The 23,209-nt window shown below is 31.3% G+C and overlaps 3 protein-coding genes across 3 annotated transcripts in view; 2 read left to right on the forward strand and 1 right to left on the reverse strand.

The window, feature by feature from the left end:
- The window catches only part of KCNQ (KCNQ potassium channel), a 53,454-nt gene extending 48,809 nt beyond the window's left edge, over window positions 1-4,645 (forward strand). The window contains exons 15-16 of the mRNA XM_068770990.1: window positions 125-231; window positions 2,402-4,645. Coding sequence (XP_068627091.1) covers window positions 125-231; window positions 2,402-2,658 — 364 coding nt within the window. The 3' untranslated portion in view covers window positions 2,659-4,645. The remainder of the gene's footprint in view (window positions 1-124; window positions 232-2,401) is intronic.
- Window positions 4,646-8,237: 3,592 nt separating this feature from the next.
- On the forward strand, window positions 8,238-16,975 carry TH1 (negative elongation factor complex member TH1). Its single transcript, XM_068770065.1, has 12 exons — window positions 8,238-8,366; window positions 8,434-8,659; window positions 8,930-9,039; window positions 10,375-10,482; window positions 11,023-11,172; window positions 11,615-11,745; window positions 12,557-12,744; window positions 14,907-15,147; window positions 15,722-15,932; window positions 16,131-16,271; window positions 16,590-16,719; window positions 16,911-16,975. The coding sequence occupies exons 1-12, from the start codon at window positions 8,307-8,309 to the stop codon at window positions 16,940-16,942; spliced, it is 1,728 nt and encodes a 575-aa protein (XP_068626166.1). The 5' UTR covers window positions 8,238-8,306; the 3' UTR covers window positions 16,943-16,975.
- LOC137926469 (nuclear speckle splicing regulatory protein 1-like) lies at window positions 16,937-20,368 on the reverse strand. The gene is made up of 5 exons (XM_068770066.1): window positions 20,232-20,368; window positions 20,012-20,159; window positions 18,674-18,871; window positions 17,847-18,012; window positions 16,937-17,581 (listed from the first exon to the last, which is right to left on the reverse strand). Exons 1-5 carry the CDS (start codon window positions 20,246-20,248, stop codon window positions 16,995-16,997), a joined length of 1,116 nt encoding a protein of 371 aa, XP_068626167.1. The 5' UTR covers window positions 20,249-20,368; the 3' UTR covers window positions 16,937-16,994.
- Between the last annotated feature and the right edge of the window lie 2,841 nt (window positions 20,369-23,209).

Here is a 23,209-nt window from a genome sequence, read left to right on the forward strand (position 1 = left end):
AGAGATTGCGAAAGCGGTTAAAAATATATATATTACGTTTTTAATATTTTCAATTGACTAATTTCATTGATATTTATAGCTATTGATATAGCCAGGTAAAATATTGAATCATTCTTTGTTTAAGAACTTCCTCGAATCGTAACGGCGAATCGCCTCGTGATGATGAAGTTGTCATAGTAGTGCCAACTGACCGTGAAGACACACCTCCCCGACTTGCCACTGACAGCTCAGGTAACTAAAACATTTAAAAAGCATTTCATCAATGATTTGTAACATAATAATTGCCTACCTTTAGGCGACAAAGTTTTTTTTATATATCATAAATATTTATTTTATATTGTTCGTTCTAAAAATCAAAAATGTACGTGAAACCAGTTTTATACGAATCTTTATTTTTATTACCAAATGTATGTAATTACTAGCCGGAATTATATTTTTGTTATCAAATAAGCGATTAGTAACATATTTTCAAAAAAACATGATTTAAATTTCACACCGTCAGCTTTCCGTTTTTTTCTGTAAAAACGTGTTAATCTAAGGCAGTAAGTTATAAATTACAACATTTCTAAAACATAAGACAATTCGGGTGTGGCAAGTAAAGAAATGTAAGGATAATTAACTTGTGGCACACATTTCACATTATTTAACGTACTAATTATTAATCGGAATGTTTAAAGTAAACTAGCTCACGCTTTGTAAATACAAATTCGTGAATTGCGAAACATCGATCAATGCTTGCTGCCGCGATTGAAGCAGCTGCGATAAGTTTGGCATCTGTCCGTGAGTAGAAGCACAAACGAATGCTTCCAATGTGTAGGCGTAGTGTATTTCTAGCTTAATCTGCTTATTTTATTATTACACGTTGCATCTTAGTAACGTTGTTTATCGTTACTTGATGTTTATTGCTCATTTAAAATATGTTATTGCAAGTGTTACATAGAGATGCACAGTAAAAACCGGCAATTTTTTGTACACTATATGGAATATTTTAACACATAGTGGCTTGAAGTATTTATTAACCAATTGAACGTCATTGCCATAGGTATAAATATGCGAATATTACAAAATTGCAGCATCTTATGAAGACTATTCATCGTCGACTTCTCTCTGACCGCCATCTTGGGAGTGCCCCCTTCTTTACGGCCAGCCCCGGCTGCGTGAGTCCTAACCTTTCCCCTATCGATGTGTGGAATGTGTATAATAGTTATTCTTTGTTCCCTCCCTCTTATTCCTCCTGAATGTACATTTTTAAGGTGTTGTATTTAGAAGTACCGCATAAGTCATATACATTTGCCAGTTCCATATTGTGAAGTATACCACATAATATTCGTATTTTATTTATTTTCAGTTATAAATGACCTAAATAATTATCTAATTTTTTGAAATCAGAAAATGTGTTCTTTACTGCTAAAAAATTTAAAACATCGTAGATGTACTTTATAATATTTTCTTCATCTGTTTAACTTAAGTATATTTGATAGTTTCGCATGTTATTATCGCTTGGGTTTTTATATAGTTTTCCTTTTCTCCTTTAATAATTAAAAAAAAAACATGATAACGAACTAATGTTTCGAAATTGTTTATTTTAAATCATAAGTTGTTAGTCTTATTTTATTTATACGGTTTCAGAAAAAAACATAAATTGTAACCATTTTGTACTATTCAGATAGACTATTTAATAACTAATACATGTGTTTAAATTATAACAAGTGCAAGTCAAATTTACCGAAAAAAGTATAATTAAATACGCAAGTACATAAAAAAAAAGTTATACATAGCAACACAAAGATAAAGGGAAAACTGCTAAAATAAACGAATTATCTTTGTTACAACAAACATTATCATATCTTAATTATTAAAATTCTTCAAATCAACCAGATCTATATTTTTAAAATAATGTTACAAATTTGTAAAAAAAATCATTGAATGAATTTTCGCTACTTATATATCATATAATATATGTGAAAACCTAGGTGTAAAAATGGGAATTTTTTTGTCTTATTTTATCAGTCAATATCGAGATGTCGGTGTGGATGATAAGAAATAAATTTTGGAAAGTAACGGCAAATAGTATATTTTCATTCGTTTTGAGACATGAATAATATTATTTACTTTTTACTTTAACTAAAAAACAGCGATTACTTTCTGAACACATAAGTTATATTTGTTATATATTATGCATTAATTACCTTTTTATTGTTAATTGATGTATTTAGATAGCTGTTATATAGTGTTACTGGAATTCTTCTTTAGTGATGTGTTGTTCAAAATACATTTAGAGTAAATAAGGCCGCACGTAAATGTACATGTATCTACAATACCAAACACGTGTACTTATATTACCATTTTTTTTATGAATTCATCTCCAGGTTTATTAATATAAGAAATGGTACAATTGCAGAAGTTTGCGCAAGCTGTTCGGTGGAAGTGGAGACCGAAGCAGAAGCGGGTGGTACACGATCAGAAAGCTCTGGATCTCCATCCTGGTGTGAGGGTGAAGGAGAAGCGGGTTACGAACGCGGATATGGCTCGGGTGATTCGCTCGCTGAGGATGCAGCATTATTGGGCGCCGCTCAATCCGGCCATCCCCCGAGACTCATGCGCACGCAAAGAAGGGACGTTGCGGTTGATTTGCACCTACTCAGACCTGACGTATGAACCATGCTTCAAACGACGCGCGCGCTGAAGACGTGCTGTATTTTCGCACAATACCCTCTCCCATTTACAAACATTTCTTATCATGGATGCTTCAGCATAGATTATCGAATGGGATAAATGCTTCAATAGAGTACGAAAACACACAAGCCTCGTGCAGTGATTACTATTAGACAATTTGTACAACGATATAGTTAGTGTGGTTAAACTAAGTTTCGGATTCCACTCGTTTTAGACGTATGTAAAAGACCAAAGACTCAGAGTAAACATGGTACCTTTTATATACAATTACATAGAGTAATTACATTACGCTTATCTCATTATATCTCTAAAGGAACTGAGTGCGATACATTCTGTACATTGCATATAAATAGACGCTTTTGTTGAGCTCATTGTTATTGATGCAAATAGGTATTTGTTTAACAAAGTGTACATAAAAATTAGCTAAATTTTTAGTTAAACTTATTTAAGAGTAGTCTTTAAATAATTAAATAAAAGCGGGGACAGAATTTACCACACTTGCCTTGAAACTGAAAGTAAAATACAAATTACTTTCACACTTATTTCGCACGACCATATAATTAGGTTTTTACTATTATAGTACTGACTAAAATTGGATTTTAATACAAACAATATTAAGTTCCACTTTAAATAATATATTGAAGATTCGGACCTTTCACAAGTCCTAATTCGCGTAACGTCCCGCGTTAAATACAGGCACCTCACTTATACTGCTTTAAGAAAGATATCTATCCCATAAAGTTATTCTAAAGATATCCTAATAGTACATTTTCATATTTCTAAATGAACTGTGATAAACCTTTGAGTTTTATACTAGTACCCACATTAAGCGCACTTTTAACAATAAATACAATAAGATTTTCCATTGCGATCGAATTAGTATATCTTCAACATTCTATATAACTTACTCTACAATAAATCTGCATCATTTAATATTAAGAAAAAAACTTCTTAAACAATTACATTATTTTTCCCATATGAAATTAATGCTCCCGAAACCAACACTTTAGAAACACTCGATATACTACTGTGATCAAAAAGTAGTGTGGAATTTCCATTAAAAATTCCAAGTCATTAGGAAGGTATGCATTTTTATTCCTAGGTTGGTAGGAGACTCTGTTTGTCTAAAGTGTAAAGCGTCCAAAACTCGACTAATGTCGTTCCGCAACAACCATATTCGCCTGATTTGACTCCATGCGACTTCTGGCTATACAACAAACTTAAAAGGCCAATACGCGCTATTTTGACATTTAAGATTAAGGAGATAAAAATCGAATCGAAGAAGGTCTTGAAAGCTATTACTACTTTTTTGAGGATAGGAAAAAGCGTTGGCAAAAATGCGTTTTATTGGACAGATATTACCTTGAAGGTGGTGAAATTGATTTGGAAGAATAAATAAAGAATTTACATTTTATAAACAAAATCACCTTACTTTTTGATCACAGTGATAATCTGTTACAAATTGGTTACTGCAATAGTTTCTTGGCCGGTCTATTTATTGCCTAAACGAGCCGAGTGTTTACATAAGATAACACTAGGATTTGATAAATTTACTTTTATCCTGGCTGTATAGCGTTATTAATATGATAAGGGTAACGTAATCACATTAGCGAAAAAGCCCATTTAATAAAAGAAAATTAAAGTACATTGTATCAATTAAACACGTATTTTATTCGATTCTGTGATGCAGACGTATTGTTATCGAGTTCATTTGACCATCTCCAATAAAGGAAATTTATTCTTGAACCAATTTTTAAAGAAAACTTTTGGACGCGTTTCTTAAAAAAAAAGCAGGGTAAACATTTGCCTGACTTTCAAAATAATAAACGTAAGACTAATATTTATATGAATATTTATAGAAAGTCACACTCCAATAACCAGATTTACACTGGTCAATAAACTAATTATTTAAATTAAACGGCTTTTGCCTAATTCAGCAAATAACAGTTACAATACAATGGGACCTAGTTTTGCCTCACGAAAATATGACTTAATAATTAACTGCGTAAATGTAAGACATTTAATCAATTAAATTTGTAAATTTCCTAAAATTATTCTCATATTTGTTAAAAACTTCATTAGTACTATAAATATTTTTATTGAACACTAAAATCTATACCTGTTGTCTACTTGTACTGTCAAGCGCCTCCTTTTAAAAATTTCAAATTAGTTAAGTAAAACAAAGTAGGACAATAATAATATAGAATGATAATCTTATTATTTTATTATTTTGTAGAATAAATGTTACGACGAGTTGTACTTTAGCTCTAAAAATTCTAATCAATTAACCTAAACGAGGTTCGTATATTTTTGGTATTGGAAAAAGGAGGCGCATGCATTTCGTTTAGGAAAATAAATATAATAGCGTTGCCGTGCTCCTTTTTCAATCGGATAAAAGCATTAATTTCCAAAATGTACTTTTTTCTACATTACACGGTCTAAATCAATTTACGTTACAAAAACCAATGATCAAACATTGCCTGCTGATTAAAAATTGTAATATGTAAAACATTTTTTTAGCATTTCCGGGTAATGTGAATAAGCACAGATAATTAATATTCATTTCTTACCTTATTTTAGGTCTGGCAGCGTTCTTTAATGTGCACTGTCAGTTTTCTCCAATAGTCCAAGTAATTTTAAATAATCCCCGATTAGCAATTCTTTTTTACGTAGTCATAAGAAGGTATGACCGCAAAATTCATGTAATATGTCTAATTAATTTAAATTCACCATCAGCACTACTAAGCGCAAAGGCTAATTTAAATTTTTAAAAGCGTAAATTTAAAAATAATCGACTTGTCTAGATAGAATTTGAGCAATAGTTATAAATTTTGACTTTGCATATTATGTAGATTTGATATTCCGCATTCGAGTGACCAAATTTTGCTTATTTTTTCTATTTGATGTAGCACTAGGACGTTATTTGAATAAATATTTATTACCTATTTGTTACATGCTTGCATATTTTAAAAAAAGATTTTTCTTTATATGATACGTTTTGATCGCGGATATTATAACAATGAAACAAACAATAAAATGGGTGCTAATGTACTAAAAGTATCATAGCACCCGAAGGCGATCCACATTTACGTTTTATGGTATGTGTCAAGAATTATAATTTTAAATTATGAAGGAAATATGGTTATATCTTACTATGTGAATATTTCCTTAAGAGATGAAGTAGAAATAGACATGAGAAACTTGCGATGTCTAATTACCTAAATGGTACGGTAATTTTAGTTAATGCTGCGAATGTAAATGTAACAATCAAAATTTTTATTTAATAAAAATTAACGCAATACAGAAAATCAGTCTTATGTTTATTTAAGTTAATTTTTTAACTGTTTTAAATTATCACATTTTCAGTAAGTTTAATAAAGTAAATGATAGTACAAATTGTTTTTATTACTTTCCTTTTCGTCATTGCCGTCTATATGAAGATGTTCTAAAGAAGAGTTTGAAAAGAGAAGTTCTCAATTTCACGAAGGCAAACTTAACCTATCATATCCGATCCATGAACTTATAACCTCATGCTCGACTAATTATTTTACTAGTTTCAGAAAACTTTCCAAAATAATATTACCATTAGTGAACCAATACTTATAACAAAATATATAATTGGTGGTGTCCAAATTAAACATCACGGAAATAAAATTGTTATAAGGAATTTTAAAGCCCCCTTCCAAGAGTTTCAACAACTCGCGGATACAAGAGACCTATGAGTAATGATAACACCATATCAAGAAGTGATTCATAAGAATTTTAGTAAACGAATGATAAAGTAAATAAAGAAAGTTCATCTATATAACAAACACACGGTAGTTATTTAAATGTTAAAATATAGGAAGTAGTTTAAACAATGTGATTTTGATAATGCTTTGTTGCTAGATTGTAAAAAATTATTAAAGAAATTTGTGTCCCAAGTATAGATGTAAAAAAGCCGATTTAAAACGTTTAAAACCAAAAGTGGCGGTTTAAAACCCCAAATAAATCTTTTTTAAACGGGTTAAACTCGCCTACTAAAATATAAGAACAGTGTTTTTACACATCATTATCGACAATACTTGGTCTTGTGTTAGTTACCTATGCAGTTTATACCTATGTAGGTAAGTATAATAATTATAAAGAAACAATATTACATACAATAGATTAAAATATGTACCTAAATCATAAAGAAATTGTGGATAGGAGTTTTGACCTTTATTTCCAAGTAGTTAAGGTCAACTCAAAGGTCCACTCCTCAATTTCTGTTCAAAGAGTTTGCCGACAGAGTGCCACCGCCGACTGCTATGCACACACACACAGTCTGTCAAGAAAGTCATGAAAAGAAATAAAGTGTTGCCATATTTAATTTTAGGACAGAAATGTCAGTCAGTTTTACAAAGATAGTGGCGCCTCATAAATTTTCATGACTTTCTTGACTGTATGATCATCATGTTGTCGAGTGGACTGTGTAAGATTAGCCAGTTTTTTTTATTACTTTCAAGAAAAAATCGGGTACCTAATAATCTAATTTTATAACAGCTCATTACATTTTAGTTATTTAGTAATGTTTGGCATATTTAGTACGAGTACCTTTATATTGAATCCAAATTTGTACATTTTTTTTACAATACTGGCAACACTGACATGTCCGCACGCAACACGCTATGTATGTGTGTGTGTGGTGTGGAGTAGGCGAGCTGGCAATGTTGCATCTTGACGTCTCTCCGCGTGAGAAGTGCAAGTGTGTGAGTTTGGTTTTATACCGAATGAAACTGATTGATAAATCTTTTCAAAATAATATAGTTAACTAGGTAATAGTTTTTCAACTTAGCTAGGTAATGTCTACGCTTGGAATAGATAATGTGTTTATATTTAAGAAAAACATAGTCGTCAACACTAAACGTTTAAAATCGAAAAAAATGGGTTTTTTCGGTTTTAAACGGTTTTTTCGTTTTAAACCGCTTGGTTTAAAACGAAAAAAAATAGAGATAGCCAAGAGAAATACACTGTAAATGAGTTCATACTTACGACAGCACACCTTTGGAATGATGTTTGCCTTCCTTTATTAATTTTTTAATTTTACATTATTTCAATATATTAATTTGATGCATTTATTACGATTAGGTAATCAATTTCACCTCAAAAAGAGATGTAATCCATTGTATGTTGAATAAAGAATATTGTTTGAATTAAAGGAATTAATTCACCGATTGTCATTAACAAAAAATTTGGAACCGGTTACAGGAAACTGATCTCAAATCCCAGGTCTAATGCCTTCTTCTATGCTACAAAGCGTTATTTTACTACGATCCGCATTCAAGGGTTGATTTTAAAGATAAAAATGTTGTAGTCATTAATTAAAAGTTTCTTTTCTAATCGTCTCATAATATGTCACTTTGCCATTTTTTGGGTTGATGACGTATATTTCTGAAATAAAATTTAAACTACACTTGAATAGGCATATATTTTTTAAAAATTACATTTTTCAGATGTCAAAAGTTTTCACATCAATGTATATTTAAAAAAAGGTGAGAGTAACATTAAATGACAACTTTATTGTCAAATTGACATTTCAATGGTTTATTATCGTGTACAGTAAAATTTATAACAAAAATAAGTTTTTAAAATCCTTAAAATATAAAATAATGCCAAGTCAATATGAGGAAGAACGTGTTTGGGAAGGATCGAACCACAATCAATATGAAGTATATAATTACTTCCTTCTTGTTAAAACAATAAAGAGTTTAAATTAACACTATAATAACATTTTAGGAAGAAGCGGGTGAAGATATAATAGATAATCCGGAAGAAGTGCTGCAAGAATGTTTGGAAAAATTCAAAACTCCCGATTACATTATGGAACCGGGTATTTTTGGTCAGCTAAAACGGTACTTCCAAGCTGGCGGGAATCCGGAGCAAGTTATTGAACAACTATCTATAAACTATAACGGTGTTGCACAAATGGCTAATTTATTAGCTGAATGGCTTATACTTGGCGGTATATTTTTAAACTTACTATTTATTGTATGTTTATGAAATACCTTTTTTTAAAGGTATAGTTCGTTTTATATTTTCTATCGTAGTGATTTATGATTTAATATTTGTTGTTCTACACATTAAGAAAAACTGAAGCCTAAAATGCTATGGACAAATATCTGATATTCAGAGTTGTAGTAGTTATAGTAAAAGTGCATTGTTTACCATCATAATTTTATGGCAAATGAGTAAAATGTAGTTATTTTTTAAAGTATGACAATAAATTTCTCAGGTGTAAAAGTTACCGAGGTACAGGCAATGGTAGAAAATCATCTTAAAGACATGATTTTAAAAACATTTGACCCCAAAAAAGCAGATACTATTTTCACAGAAGAAGGAGAAGTAAGTACAGTTTCTTTTACTATTTTTTTTGTCAATCTCATCCGTACAGTATATTATGCAGCACTATATTGCATTCTTTATTTGGAAGTTGAGATAATGTGTTTATTGAGTCTAGATATTCCCATAGTTATGATTGCCTTTATTTTAAAATATTGTCGTATTTACATAAAACTACTTAGCCAAATTTGATGTAATTTTATCTTGGCCTATTTTAAATCCCACCAGTAGTTAACCCATCTACTGCCAAAATGAGTAAACTCGTCCTACTTTAAATATATTATAACATGCAGGCTTCTGAATTAGCAAATTTTGTGTGGCCACAAACATAAATATAAATATGTAAAAAATAAAACAATACTACACATAAAATGAATAAGTCAATTAGTTCACCTGGAGTTCTTAATTTTCCTGGAAGATTCCAGTCTTGATCATTTCCTCTAAATTAAAAAAGCTGGAGGATCTCTTTCCACTTCTTACCACATATTGCCACTTCTGGTATCTTCATTTATAGATTGCACATTGATAGTAGTATTAGAAACTTCATCTTCAATTTCTGATTCTTCTGAATTATACATCACATTTATTCATGTTTTCTTTTTTGCAATAGTAAATAAACTTGTTTGATTCAGTCTCAGAATCACTATCATATAGAAAATATTTTTCACCTGAATCAAAATCACTGCCTGTTGATATATCATTGTCCATTATAACTAAATTGAATTGTACAAGGGGTAAAATAAAAAATTGTAAGCAATATAAACATTGAGAATTTTCAATTTGAAAGTGAACCTAATATGTACAACAATGTGTAATATCACTGAACAAAATTTGTTCAAAATTTTATTTTACAACTTACCTACACTCTACAAATCTATGTGATTACTGAGAACAGATGTTGCAGTTATTCAGCTCAAAGTGAAATCAAAATATGTGGTATTACATTATACCATTATCGGCTAAGACACTGTAAGCAAAAATAGTGAATTTCTAGGTATTGTCAATGTACAGAATGTTGTGTCATGTTTTATTATGATTTCATTATTTTCTCTGTCTGAGTGATTTGTTATTTGTTTTCCTACAAAAAAATACGCAATTACGAAAAAGGATATCAAGTCCCCTTGCCATCACATTGCCGATGATAGGTATATGTCGTTGGTTTTCCGCTTGTAAATGATTATGTATTAAAATATATGTACTTACCAAGAAATAACAGGGTTTTGGTAAACAATAACACTCAAAATATAAGTGGCAATGGAAATGACTTCATAATTTAGGCTTAGCAATGAATGGGTTAATCCAAATCTATTTTCTAAAAAATGTAATTTTTATTGACAGACACCAGCATGGTTAACAGAAATGATTGAACATCCTACATGGAGGTCTTTAATATACAGGCTGGCTGAAGAATATCCGGATTGTCTGATGTTGAATTTTACAATTAAGGTTATAAATTATAATTTTATTTTATAGCTAACTACCCTTGGCAACTTACTGTTAAAAGTTATTGGCTTTGCACTAAACTTTTAATTGAGAAAAAAAAAACATATGGAGTGATCACTTTATATATTGATTGAATGAATGTTTTAGTAATAAATAATATTTACTTACAAAAACAAGTTATCAATTTCATACCCAGCATGGTGTTAGTAATACTACTTTAATTGGCTAATGTATTTTCATTGTAATGCTTTATATTATAGTACACAATACTTTTCTTAATTACCTTTCTGTGAAAAAAATTGCTATTATTTCTAATTTCATTGCAATTTTACCATTTTTCCCTATACCTCTAACCTCTGCTATCATTATTAGAATCAAAAACAAAAAAAAAATTGTTTAAATGGTTGAGCCAATTTACTTAACAATGAACATTTTTTACTTTTACAACTTTAGAAATACAAGGTATATCAGAGGCAATTATTGTGTAAATAACTATTCTGTGTCATTTATTCTCATGTAATATATATTTTCTCCATGTCATAGTTAATATCAGATGCTGGTTTTCAAGGCGAAATTACTAGCATCTCAACTGCTGCACAGCAAATTGAAGTATTTTCAAGGGTTCTCAAATCAGCAATTGTGGGATTTCTACAAAGTTCAGATGATTGGCAAAATAGTGTGAATGAATGTGCCGTAAGTTACATTTTAGATTAATACTAGCTATAATAATAGCAATGGTAAGTTTGTAGGGTGACAGTAAATGTAATAACATTGTTGAATATTATAGTGCATGCAATGATAATGATGTGACAGGTTACACATTTACGTGTAAATTTAGGAACAAGTTCATTTTACTCAGGCTTTAGTTGTTGGCTGTTCAGGTCTTTGTAGTTCTGTAGTGAAGACCATGGACCAGTAAATGCAGCGTAGGACTTTCACCCAAGTGGAGAGATATCCTTGTTATAGTTGTCAGAAGACGCCATGCAGGCCTCTTTCATTTATCCTATTTAAATTCTGTGGGAAAAGAGGTCCAGCAGCTGATGTCTTATGGATGAAATAATGACATTTTAATCAAATTCAAAACTCCTTGTTATTAGGGAATTCTCGTAATTAAACATCAATATTAATGTTTCAGAAAATGGTTTGTCATGGAGCTCACACATATGTATACAGTCAAGTCATCGTTCACATTCTTTCACAAGAGCCAAGAGGTGGTGCAATTATGAAGAGACTTGGGCAAGAAATAACTCGTTGTGCACAACAAAGGTTTTTCTATATAATTCATTAAAAAATGATATCTTATTACACCCTTTCACAGTATTTAATAAAACATAAGCATTTAAAGCAAATTAATATGTTTTTAGCACATGCACAGTTGAGCAAAGAATGAGTTCAGCCTCTAACTAAAAAATTTTATTTTTGCTGTAATTTTTAATTAAAGTTTAAACATCTTATTACCAAAAAGTAACACGACACAAATGTAGCATAGTAGTGTGCGTACTTGACACATCATCATTCTCTAATTTTTCTTTACTTTTGTGTCAAAAGTTTAATCGTGATTTCATAATGTATTTGCTAATTTTACGTATTGCACACTGTGACTTCTTCAAGTAAGATACACATTGTTTTGTGCTCTATTTTCTATGTTTACTTGTAATTACAAGTACAAAATAATTATGTTTGTAGAGAACTTATTAATAAAAATGAAAATTGTTTAGACAAAATCATCTGGATAATACAATATTGTAAATTCTCTTTTTTCATCATTTAATTGCGTTAATGTTTCAAATATCACGTCATAATAAAGTTGACCTTTTTTTAAAGGATTAGACGAAAGATTATATCAAAGTTGCATGCAGACAAGCAATACATTGTTGCATACCTAACAATTCTAACTACACGAACTTTCGATTATTCTTATTATAAAAACAGGTCATTGGAACAGCTACTCGTTGTTTATGTCATACAACTCAAAAAAATACGCTTATACCCATAAATTTATAATTATTAATTATTCCCATAAGGGTACAATTAAGCGTATTGTGTTTTATATATAATAATAATATTGGTTTTTTAGTAATCATGATGTAACTCCAATCACCCTTGCGCTGACGGCTGGTGAATCGTGGCGCAGCGCGCGGACCGCATTGGCCGCTATGCTGTCACGAGGAGCACTCAATCCTGCTGATATTTCCGTGCTATTTCGCGCATATACCCAACCTGAACCGCCTCCGGTACATTTGTTAAGGATACCCCAATTCTTAGGTAATGTGTCATTAATTTTATTAAGTGGGTATAACATCAAAACAAAAAAAATTGCTATCCAAAATCAGATATTATAATAATACATATTTATAGTTTGTTATGTTTGGGTAGGAAATACAAATGAACTTATCGAACTATTTTCGAAGTTCCTATCTGGTGTAGATCAGTTTAGTCAAATGTAGATTGGCGATTTACTTGCTGTATATCGATGAAGTCATTTTTTCAGTACAAAAATGGTTACCATAACAACTCTTACGAATTTCCGATCTCTGCTGATTAACTACCATTTTTATATTTTTCCCAGTATTTTTGTGAAGAATGCTTGTGCATTTGCTGTCTTAGCTTGCGACTTAACTAGCTCGTAACTTACAGGCCTACATTGAATGAATTAGTTAATACTAAAATTTATTAATTTATTTCGAGGTTCACAGCTGATCATATAAACATTTTGATAGATTCAATATACCGATGACATACACATTACTATCAATTAAAATTAAACTATGATGGTCCTTAACAAAAAAAAGGGAGATAGGGAATTATGAAAGCATATATGGAGTGTGAATGTTGAGTGTTTGATTAATAATTTTATTGTTCTTAGGTTAAAGATGATAAATAACAAAGGAAACTTTTACTATTTGTTCATTGAACTTTTATCATTATTTGGTGTTGTTTAATTTTTTTGTAATATTATCTAATTATTAAAATAAATATTTGACCGATTCGATAATGTGGACCAATAATATAATACCATATCTGTTGGGAATTTGCAAGAGCAGTGGTGTACCTAGGGGGGGGGCGGTGGGTGCGGTCCGCACCGGGCGGCACTCACCTTGGGGCGGCATTTCTTATATTTACTTATAGTTGTAAAAAGCAACTTATTCATTTTATATTTTTTATTTCTTGAATAATAAATGATTATTATGATTATTAGAAGAAGAAAATAGTAAAACGAGATCAGATGCTGGAATATTACTCAATTCTATGTAATCTTTTTCTTTTCTATGTTACCTTCATTTATGGGAACCCGTCCTTTTGGAAATTAAGGACGCTCAAAAATACCTACAAGTAAAAGGGTTAAATGTCCACCAATGCCATATAAAACTAAATTCTTTGCAAACACATTTCATGGAACAAAGAGATACGCTAGTACAAAACGCTGTTATAGCAGCCAAAATAATTTGTGAAGAGTAAGCGTCGAGTTAGGAGAAAAAATATGAGTAGAGAAAATTCGACGTGGAGACGTGGGGCTATCCTTAGAAGAAGAAGTACGAAGAGAAATGTTTTCATCTATGGACAGAATTATAAAGGAATAAAAGAACGCTTCGATCAGTTGCATGGCCTTGTAAGAAAATATTCGTGTATAATACCGTGTAACCTACTAAATGAAGAATTTGAATGTCAAATAAATGACTTGATTGACATTGATAAAGAACAGTTCCATATTAAAAGAAAAAGGATCCAGGTTTTTACTGCTGTACCTACAATAAAAAAAGAGGCAAAACATTAGAAAAACGGGGAAAAGGGCCCTCTTGATCTGCTAAATTTATTTAGCAGTATAGGTTGGAAAATTCTGTTCCCAACATTGTAATTTTGTTAAGAATTTTTTTAACAATTTCAATCAGTATCGCTAGATGCGAAAGAAGCTTCTCAAAATTGAAGTTGATAAAAAATTATCTTCGTTCTACAATGAGTCAATTAAGACTACAAAATCTTGCAATATTGTCAATAGAACAAGAAATTACAAATAATAAAAATTTTGAGAGCATTAAACACAATTTTTCTAGTATGAAAGCTAGAAGAGTAGATATTATATAAATATATTTACGAGTGCATACAAATATGTCTACCAAAAATTACTCTGTGCATTAATTAATATCGATTAAATTTCTTAATAATTTATTTATGTGTAATTAACACAATTTATTTATTTATTAATTTATAAAAACCACTATTTGATTGACTTATAAAAGAAAGGGCGGCAAACTGGAGATCGCCCCGGGCGGCAAAAGTTCTAGGTACGCCACTGTGCAAGAGATTTAAAATTTGATAAATAGTACAATACAATGTAACAACTTACTTTTTAATTTGAATCCAAAACGGTACAAGTTTATAATTTACACATTGATTACGATATTTATTCAAATCAGAATTTTTTATAGAGCTCCTGGTGGATTCTCTTTTTAAATCTGGCAGTAAATTAAATCCCGAACACAAATCGAAGTACATGTATTTGTTGGCATATGCCGCAAGTGTATGTGAAGGAGTAACTCCAGGTAGACCCGTTAAAGATGAATTAAAAGCTACAGTACAAGCCATTGAGAAGATACACGCTGTTTGCGGCAGTTCTGCAAGCTCTAGTGAACTGATTGCTGAACTGCCAACACTTTACCATTGTATCAGGTAAAAATATTTATAAAAAATGCTCCAATACTGTAAGCTATTTTTCTGTATTAAAATATCTTTCTCATACTCCATTCTGCTTCTACATTGCACATTTCAATATGTAACAACTCATGTTAGAATATTATTATATTTTTTTTAATTTGTGTAAATTTCTGTACAAAAAAATTGTAGTTTCTTGTAGTATAAAATTTTTATGTATTGTTACATAAAACCTATGTACTACAAGAATTTGTAGTACAAAAGTTGCATAGCAACATAAAGATGTGAATAAGCAACATTTTGTATCAAAATGTATCCTATTAACAACACTGAGCCAAGCACGTAAATCCTTCCTCCTTTCAGGGCTGTCACTGCAGGTAAAAGGACTCCTACACGGAGTTCTAGTAGTAGTATGGATGAAAACGGCTGGCATCCAGCGTCATCAGAAGACCTTTAAAAATTTTAGCATTAAACAATATTTATAAAAACAAACATGTGTACTCTGTTTTTTCAGAAAGATGTAAATGTTACTTTGATTGCTATGGTTGCCCCATTTGTATTTTAATTATGAACCCCATTTGTAATTTTACAGATTTCCAGTTGTGGGTATGGGAGTTTTGGTATGGGTTGAATGTGTTGTAACAGAACCATCATATTTCAAACTATGCACAGAGCATTGTCCTGTACATTTAGCTCTTTTAGATGAAGTTGCCTCATGCCATCAGTTGCTCCACCATAGGCTGTTGAGATTACTCATACAACTTTTTGAATCTCCACAAGACGAATTAGAAATATTGGTGCAGGTAGGATAAACTAAACAATATTTTTTAATTAATAGGACAATTCATTTTAATTCAAGTCAAATCTATTTTAAATTAAATAAACATAAACTTGCATAAACAATTGGATTTGTATTAATTCAATAATTTTATGCTTAAAGAAATACTTGTTTCTATTACCACTGATTATTTTTTGATTTTTTACTAATATTTTATTTACAGTTGGAATTAAAGAAAATGCTTCTTGATAGAATGGTGAATTTATTAAGTCGTGGCTGTGTGGTCCCGGTACTTCGATACATAAAACAGTGTTGGCAACGAGGCGATACTGACATTTCACTCATTCGATATTTCATTACTGAAGTAAGTTTTTTTAAGAATCACCAACTTAATAGGGAGTTCTTAGCTGTAATACTTTGAAATCATTATTTTAATTTGGAGCATAATATAAACACGCTTTCAATGACGAACTGGATTTTGTTGATATCAGGTCACAGATGTATAAGGAAGAATTTTTCTTTGTAAAAAACCACAAACAGTAAACATAAGTGATTTTTATGTTCCATCTCTATTATGACATTTTTTTTTAAAAAAAGTCATAAACCAACAATTCCATGTACTTTTGTTATTTAACCCTTGCTTTAATACTGTAATTTTTGAGCTTAATTTTGTTATATTTAGGTACTTGATGCAATAGCACCGCCATATACTCAGGAATTTGTACAATTAGTTTTACCAATGGTTGAAAATGAAGAAATAACGGGTACTATGCGGGCCGAAGGCGAAAATGACCCAGTGTCAGAATTTATCGGTAATTATATTTAAAATTTATTTTAAGATTGTTGTTAGGAATTTCTAGCCGTCAATGTATAGTTGCCATATGCATTTAACCTTAAACATATTTAATAAAAACTTTAAACAACAATTTAAAAAAGTTATGAATACCCTCAAAGTGTTTTGTTATAATAGTATACTATTTAAACAATTTTTTTTATTTTTCAGTTCACTGCAAGGCACATTATGTGGGCACATAGGAATATTTAAAAAAATAAATATATTTTCGAACATATTGTTTTATTCAATGTATTAAAAACCTCGCGTAGATTTTCTCTCATAATATCTTTTGAGAGCTTGTTCAAACACGTCACCGACGGTGCGTTTTTTCCAAATATCAATCTTCTCTTTCTTCTCAGAATTAGTTTTGTCTTCTGGAAGTTGTTTATCAAATTTGGCTTTTTTATCCTCATTATCGCCCAATGTAGTACTTGAGCGATTTGTCGAATTTTCTTGATTTATCAATTTCACATTATTTTCCCTTTTGCTTTCATCGCTATTTTTTTCTTCATCGGAATCAATAGAAAAGTCTGAATCAGCATCAATATTCTCATCAATTAGCTTAGCTTTTTTGGATAATCTAATATCTTCTAAGTTACATCTATTAATTTCTTCATCTGAATCTTCGATTTCACCGTCTGACAAAGGTGTGCTGTTATCTCCAGATGATTTCCTTTTCCTATAATTTCTTTTTCTTGTTTCTGATTTCTCCACATCAATAATTTTCTTATCACTATCAATATTATCTTTAACTTCACTACTTTCTAGTTGTTTCTCATTTACATTTGCAGCTTTATCAGGTCCCAGCTTTTGATCATATAGATGTCGATAGAAACCTCCTGTTTACAAGTGTTACAAAAGAATTAACATAATTAATTAAAAATTTCCTTAAAATACTAAGTTCTGTGCATTGTAAACTTACCGCTATCATAATGTTCTAGATCACTATAGACATGGTATGAAATTCCATATTGAATTGATTAATCTTATGAATAGTACATTCAAGAAGAAAGACTGTTTAATATATTATAAAAAACATATGGCATGGAACTTTCTTTAAAACCAAAATTAACTACTGTATAGGTGTTATTAAAAAAAAGTTACCTAAATCTCTTTGTTTAGTTACATCTCCAATGCTCTCTAAATATTCTTCATACTTTTCCTTTTCTTCTTCTATCTTCATTTCTTCGAGTTTCTTTTTATAAGCTGACGTCACAAAAACTTCTTTGTCTGCAAATTCATCTCCCTCTTTTTCTCTTTCTTTTTGTATCTATTAAAAATATAAAATTGTAATATTAGCAAGAGGAACTAGATTATTGATTGAGAAATATCTATTTCCTTGTATGTTTTTTTACTTAAACAGTGAATCCATATTTTCTAAAGTATTGCAGTGATTAAGTATGTTATATAAAAATCAGGAATCATCTAAAATAAAAACCATTGACAAACATCAAGGGAGTTTAAAGGGCAAGAAACTGTTCTTTTCAAAAATTCAGACTACATCAAATACAATGGTCTCCTTTGGTGGAGGTCATTTTATGAGCAAATATATGTATTTTTTTAGGAAAATGTCATTAACCATTATAAATACATTTCTACAGGTGACCAATATGATTATTTTCAATCTAGTTTTTTTTTTTACGGAAATGTTAATACAAGTTAATATTATAATGATTTCTTTAATAAAAATAAGCTCATTAGTAACAACTAATATTGTAGAGATTACATCATCATAATAATACCATATTTTACATATTTATACAGGATTTGCACTGACTAAAACACCTCAAATTTCTTATATCATTACTACATGACCGGAGTGCAGGATTGCAATGACATATTATCATTCCCACCCGCAACTAAGCAGTCTCCTGTTCCAAGAAAAATCTCACCCCTAAAGCCTTACTTCTCATACTCTGCAACAGTCTTACCTGTCTTTCTAATCGTCGCTCATATTCTATTTTTCTCTTATTAGCAGCCTTCATTAAATTTTCTATATATTTTGGCTTTTTACCTTCCTTATCCAATTCTTTTTTCTCTTCTTTTTTGCTTGTCATCGAGTCATAAATTTCATCATATTGATAGACAGTAGGATCTTCTATAACAGCTTTTTCCTGAGTGATTTTACTCTGATGTGAACAAAATGAATCAAATTAATCAAACAAAATTACTCAAAGTTGGGGTGCCAAAAGGTGACAACAAAACAAATATTATTTTAAATTTCTTTTTTAAACTATAGCATAAATACTACTGATAATCATGAGACTACAATTCATTACCGTTTTAGCTTATTTATACATGCTAATATTTAACAAAGGAAGCTTGCAAAGCATTTTAAGACATTCCAAAAAATCCTGTTGTGGATTTTACAATCTTGCATGATCACTTCTCCATGAATCAGGCACTTTGTACCTAAATATAAATGTTAAAAAAATTGTTTTGTACTTATTATAGAGTAGTCCAATAATCAAACCTAACTTACGATCTAATATCTTGTCTAGAGATAAAGACGTGAAATGATTTTATATCTTATAAGCTTATTTACTGGTTATTTATGTTGGTCAGTAAGTCAACATGAAAACCAGCACTATAAAAATAATAAACACATTCATAAATAAATATATGTATGTGAACATACAAACCCCAAGAGTTAAAAATATTACAATTGAAATTTACAATTTCATCAACATTCTACAAAAATTGGCATATGTATAGAATCATGGCCTTAGATTCTATGCTGGGGTGAATTTTGTGTTTAGACATTGATACATGTTGATATATACTGGAATATGCATAAAAATTGATATTGAAATGATATAAGTGATATCAAAATGAAACCTAAATTACCATTTACAACTTTTAAACTACCTTAATTATTAAACACAATGTATTTCTAGCTTAATAAATCTCATTAATTATTGTTGACTAATAACTCTAGCAGTTTAATAATAATACAATTTATAATACATTTAAACATATGTTAACCAAGTTTCATCTAACTGCTTATTTGAGAGTTTAAGTGTAATTTCTTTAAACAACATTCTTCATGTTAATGCAAAGGTAATCTTTTTTTTAATTGCTATGCATTCAATAAAATTTCTACAAACAGAAGAAGTTCATTGATAATTTATTACAATTATATTATTTTAATACATACTATTTTTTCTTCTATTGAAAACTATTGGTAATGTCTCGTAAAACAGCCCTGAATAGATTCATATAATTTATTTTAACTAAATATTATTATTTTTAACAATATCATAAGTAACCTGTCTATTTGTGTTATCACTTGGCCGGAGCAGGACTGGTCTCTTACTGGACTCATCTTCAGAGTCTGAATCATTTCCGAATACATTCCGAGTCGCTTGAAATAGAGGCGGTTTATTCTTTGACTTATCTGATAAAATAAGTCCATACCTGTAAAATCATAAGTAATGAAAGTGTGTAAGAGTAATAATCAAAAAAATTAAACATTAATTTTGTTCCCACTTTTTGTTACTAGTCATTATTAATCAATGTACTAATCCAATTAATTTACGAATCAATCTAAATCACAGATTTTATGTTAGAAATTTTATTTAGGTATTAAATAAAAGGTCTTCCTTATCTTCAATCTGATTAATAAATTCAACTTAAATGTCTAAATGAAATGTCAAAACTTAACTATCAACTGTCACTTATTGCCAAATTTAATGTCGCCATATCAATCGAATTAATTTTGTTTTAGATTTTAATCTTTATTTTCGCTATCTGAGTAAATTTACTTGCTTTAATAATACAGGAAATATCGTAATATATATAAAAAAAAACTAATAAGTATCTAAAAAGTTCAAACATTCAACAGGACTGTGCTATTAGAGTACATCACGGTGGAGTAAAGGCCTTTTAATGTTTTACAAGCTGACAAAGTTTTACAGCACACTTCACCTTCTTCGCTCTAGTTTTGTAATGTATTCGTTAAATTGTGCAACTTTCAATTCCTATTTAATATAAAACATGCACAATAACGATAGCTTGACATATTAAAAATATTTGAAATAGAAATATCACGCTGTCTTATAACCGACAAAAAAACCGAAGATCTGGAATTAATGGACATTTAAGAGCCACTACCTGGTACATCGAATTCGGCACCCCGATATAAAATTGATCCGCTTGGGCGTCTTTCGCTATACATAAAAAGCACCAGATAATTCGGATAGGAAATAAAGGCAAAAAGCTATATATCCAATGATACTGCGTACTTTGAACGGCACATAAAACAAGAAAGATGACGTGCTTCATATGCTAGTTTTGCAACGCATCTCTTCACCGTGGCGAGTGTTATCAACATTATTACATTCATAAAAATACCAAATACAATACAGCTAGGGTCTGGAAATTTCTAAAGTCATTAGGAATAGGTAAATCAAAACAGAACTCTTTTCCGAGAAATATTGACTTAAACTCTCTTAATAATCATTTCTCTGCTTCATCCATACTTGGTGACGCATCCAAAGAAAATACTCTTAGGCATTTGTCTAACCGTAGCCCTCCGTGCTGTTCGTTCTTTACTTTCGAACCGTTTGCTGCATGTGATGTTGAGAGTAGCATTATGTCAATTTCTTCAAAAACAGTGGGAATTGACTGTGTTGGTCGCAAAATGATCCTCCCCATCCTCGACATAATCTTACCAATTATTTGCCATGTCCTTAACTTCTCTATCACTAATGGGACCTTCCCGATAGTTTGGAAAAATGCACAAATCACTCCCATTCCTAAAAAGTCTAACCCGTCTACCTTGTCGGATTTTCGACCTATATCAATCCTGCCATTTCTATCCAAGGTCTTAGAACGTTTAATCCATACTCAACTCTGTAAATTCCTGTCTAAAAATAATCTCCTTAATCCCATTCAATCCGGCTTTCGACCAGGTCACAGCACTACCACTACTCTAGTTAATATTACAGATGACATCAGACAAGGTATGGAGCAGGGTAAGTTAACAGTTCTTGCTCTCCTTGATTTCAGTAATGCCTTCAATACCGTCGATTTTGATATTCTGCTCGGCATATTGAGTTCTCTTAATATATCTCCAATGGCAATCACGTGGTTTCGCAGTTACTTGTCTGGACGCCGTGTAACGTTGCAAGTTAACGTCCCATAAATCTTAGTTAAAATTTTAACCAAAAAATATAATCACGAGAAACGTCTCATAAATCGCAATACAACAAAAAATTGTTCAACCCTTAGCGGGTAACGGTATATCTCAAGTGGCGTGGGGTCGTGGGAGCGTGCTATTAGTTTAACGGATCTTTGTTTTTATAACAAAAATTCCTATGCGCCCGCGCACCAGCGACAGCAGTTCACATTTGCCAGGCAGAAGGATCCAGGCCTCGGTCGCGTTCACTAGCTAGGTGTCGTCTCACGCACCGACGCACACTCTTTGTGTCGGTTGCGTTCACCAGCTATGTGTCTTCATACGCGCCGGGGCCAATTAGAATTTACGTTATAAATTCACGCCTTGGTCCTATTCATTCTCCGGGCATCATTTAGTTCACGCCACAACCTTTACATCGTCTCGCACCCCAAGGGGTGCAAAGTTTATACTACAAGTTTTAGACTGCAAGTTTTACATTGCAAGTTTTAGACTGCAAGTTTTACACTGCAAGTTTTACGCTTCGAGTTTTACACCGTTGGAATTATATCACCGTGCACCGGAACCGACACATACTGCAACCTACCGGCGCTCCCTGCTTTCGACTTGCTGCCGCCTGACCAGTCCTGGGAGATCGTGCAGCTGCCTACCACCACCATCAGGGGAGTACCGAACTGCGGTGCAAAATTAGACCAGGCCTTCTGCCCACTACCCTTAGATAATTAAACACATATATATTTCTCTTTGTGTGCCTTTTTTTTCTGCCCAACTATCAAGTTTTATTAAATAAATATTTTTCTTTTTTTTCAACCGGCACAGCCGACAGCGAGTTTGCGTTAACGACAATTTTTCCTCTTATTGCGCTACAACTGTCGGTGTCCCACAGGGCGGCGTTCTATCTCCTCTTTTTATTAATTTGCTCTATTTATTAATACAATTTCCCAACAATTATGTTCTGCCTGCCATCTTTATGCAGATGATCTTCAAACTTATTCCCAAGCACCATTGGATAAGATTGCGGAAGCTATTGCCTGCATAAACTGTGATATGGACAGCATTTGCAAGTGGAGCAAGGCCTATGGATTGGCCGTCAATCCATCTAAAACGCAAGCCATTGTGATCGGCAGCAGTAGAATGCTATCCAAACTAAACTGGGCGTTATTACCATCCGTAGCTTGTAACGGCACTGTGATTCCTTTCAGTGAGACAGTTAAAAACCTTGGCATTCATTTCGATAAACTGCTTTCATGGGGTCCACAGGTTCGGGAAATGAGCCGTAAACTATTTGCATCGGCAAGGTTTTTGCGACGTCTTAGCTACTTTTTACCTA

This window comes from Battus philenor, unplaced genomic scaffold (assembly GCF_028537555.1).
Source record: "Battus philenor isolate CCGP_79_NKW_IND1 unplaced genomic scaffold, ilBatPhil1.0.hap1 SCAF_3, whole genome shotgun sequence".
NCBI classification, from domain to species: Eukaryota; Metazoa; Arthropoda; class Insecta; order Lepidoptera; family Papilionidae; genus Battus; species Battus philenor.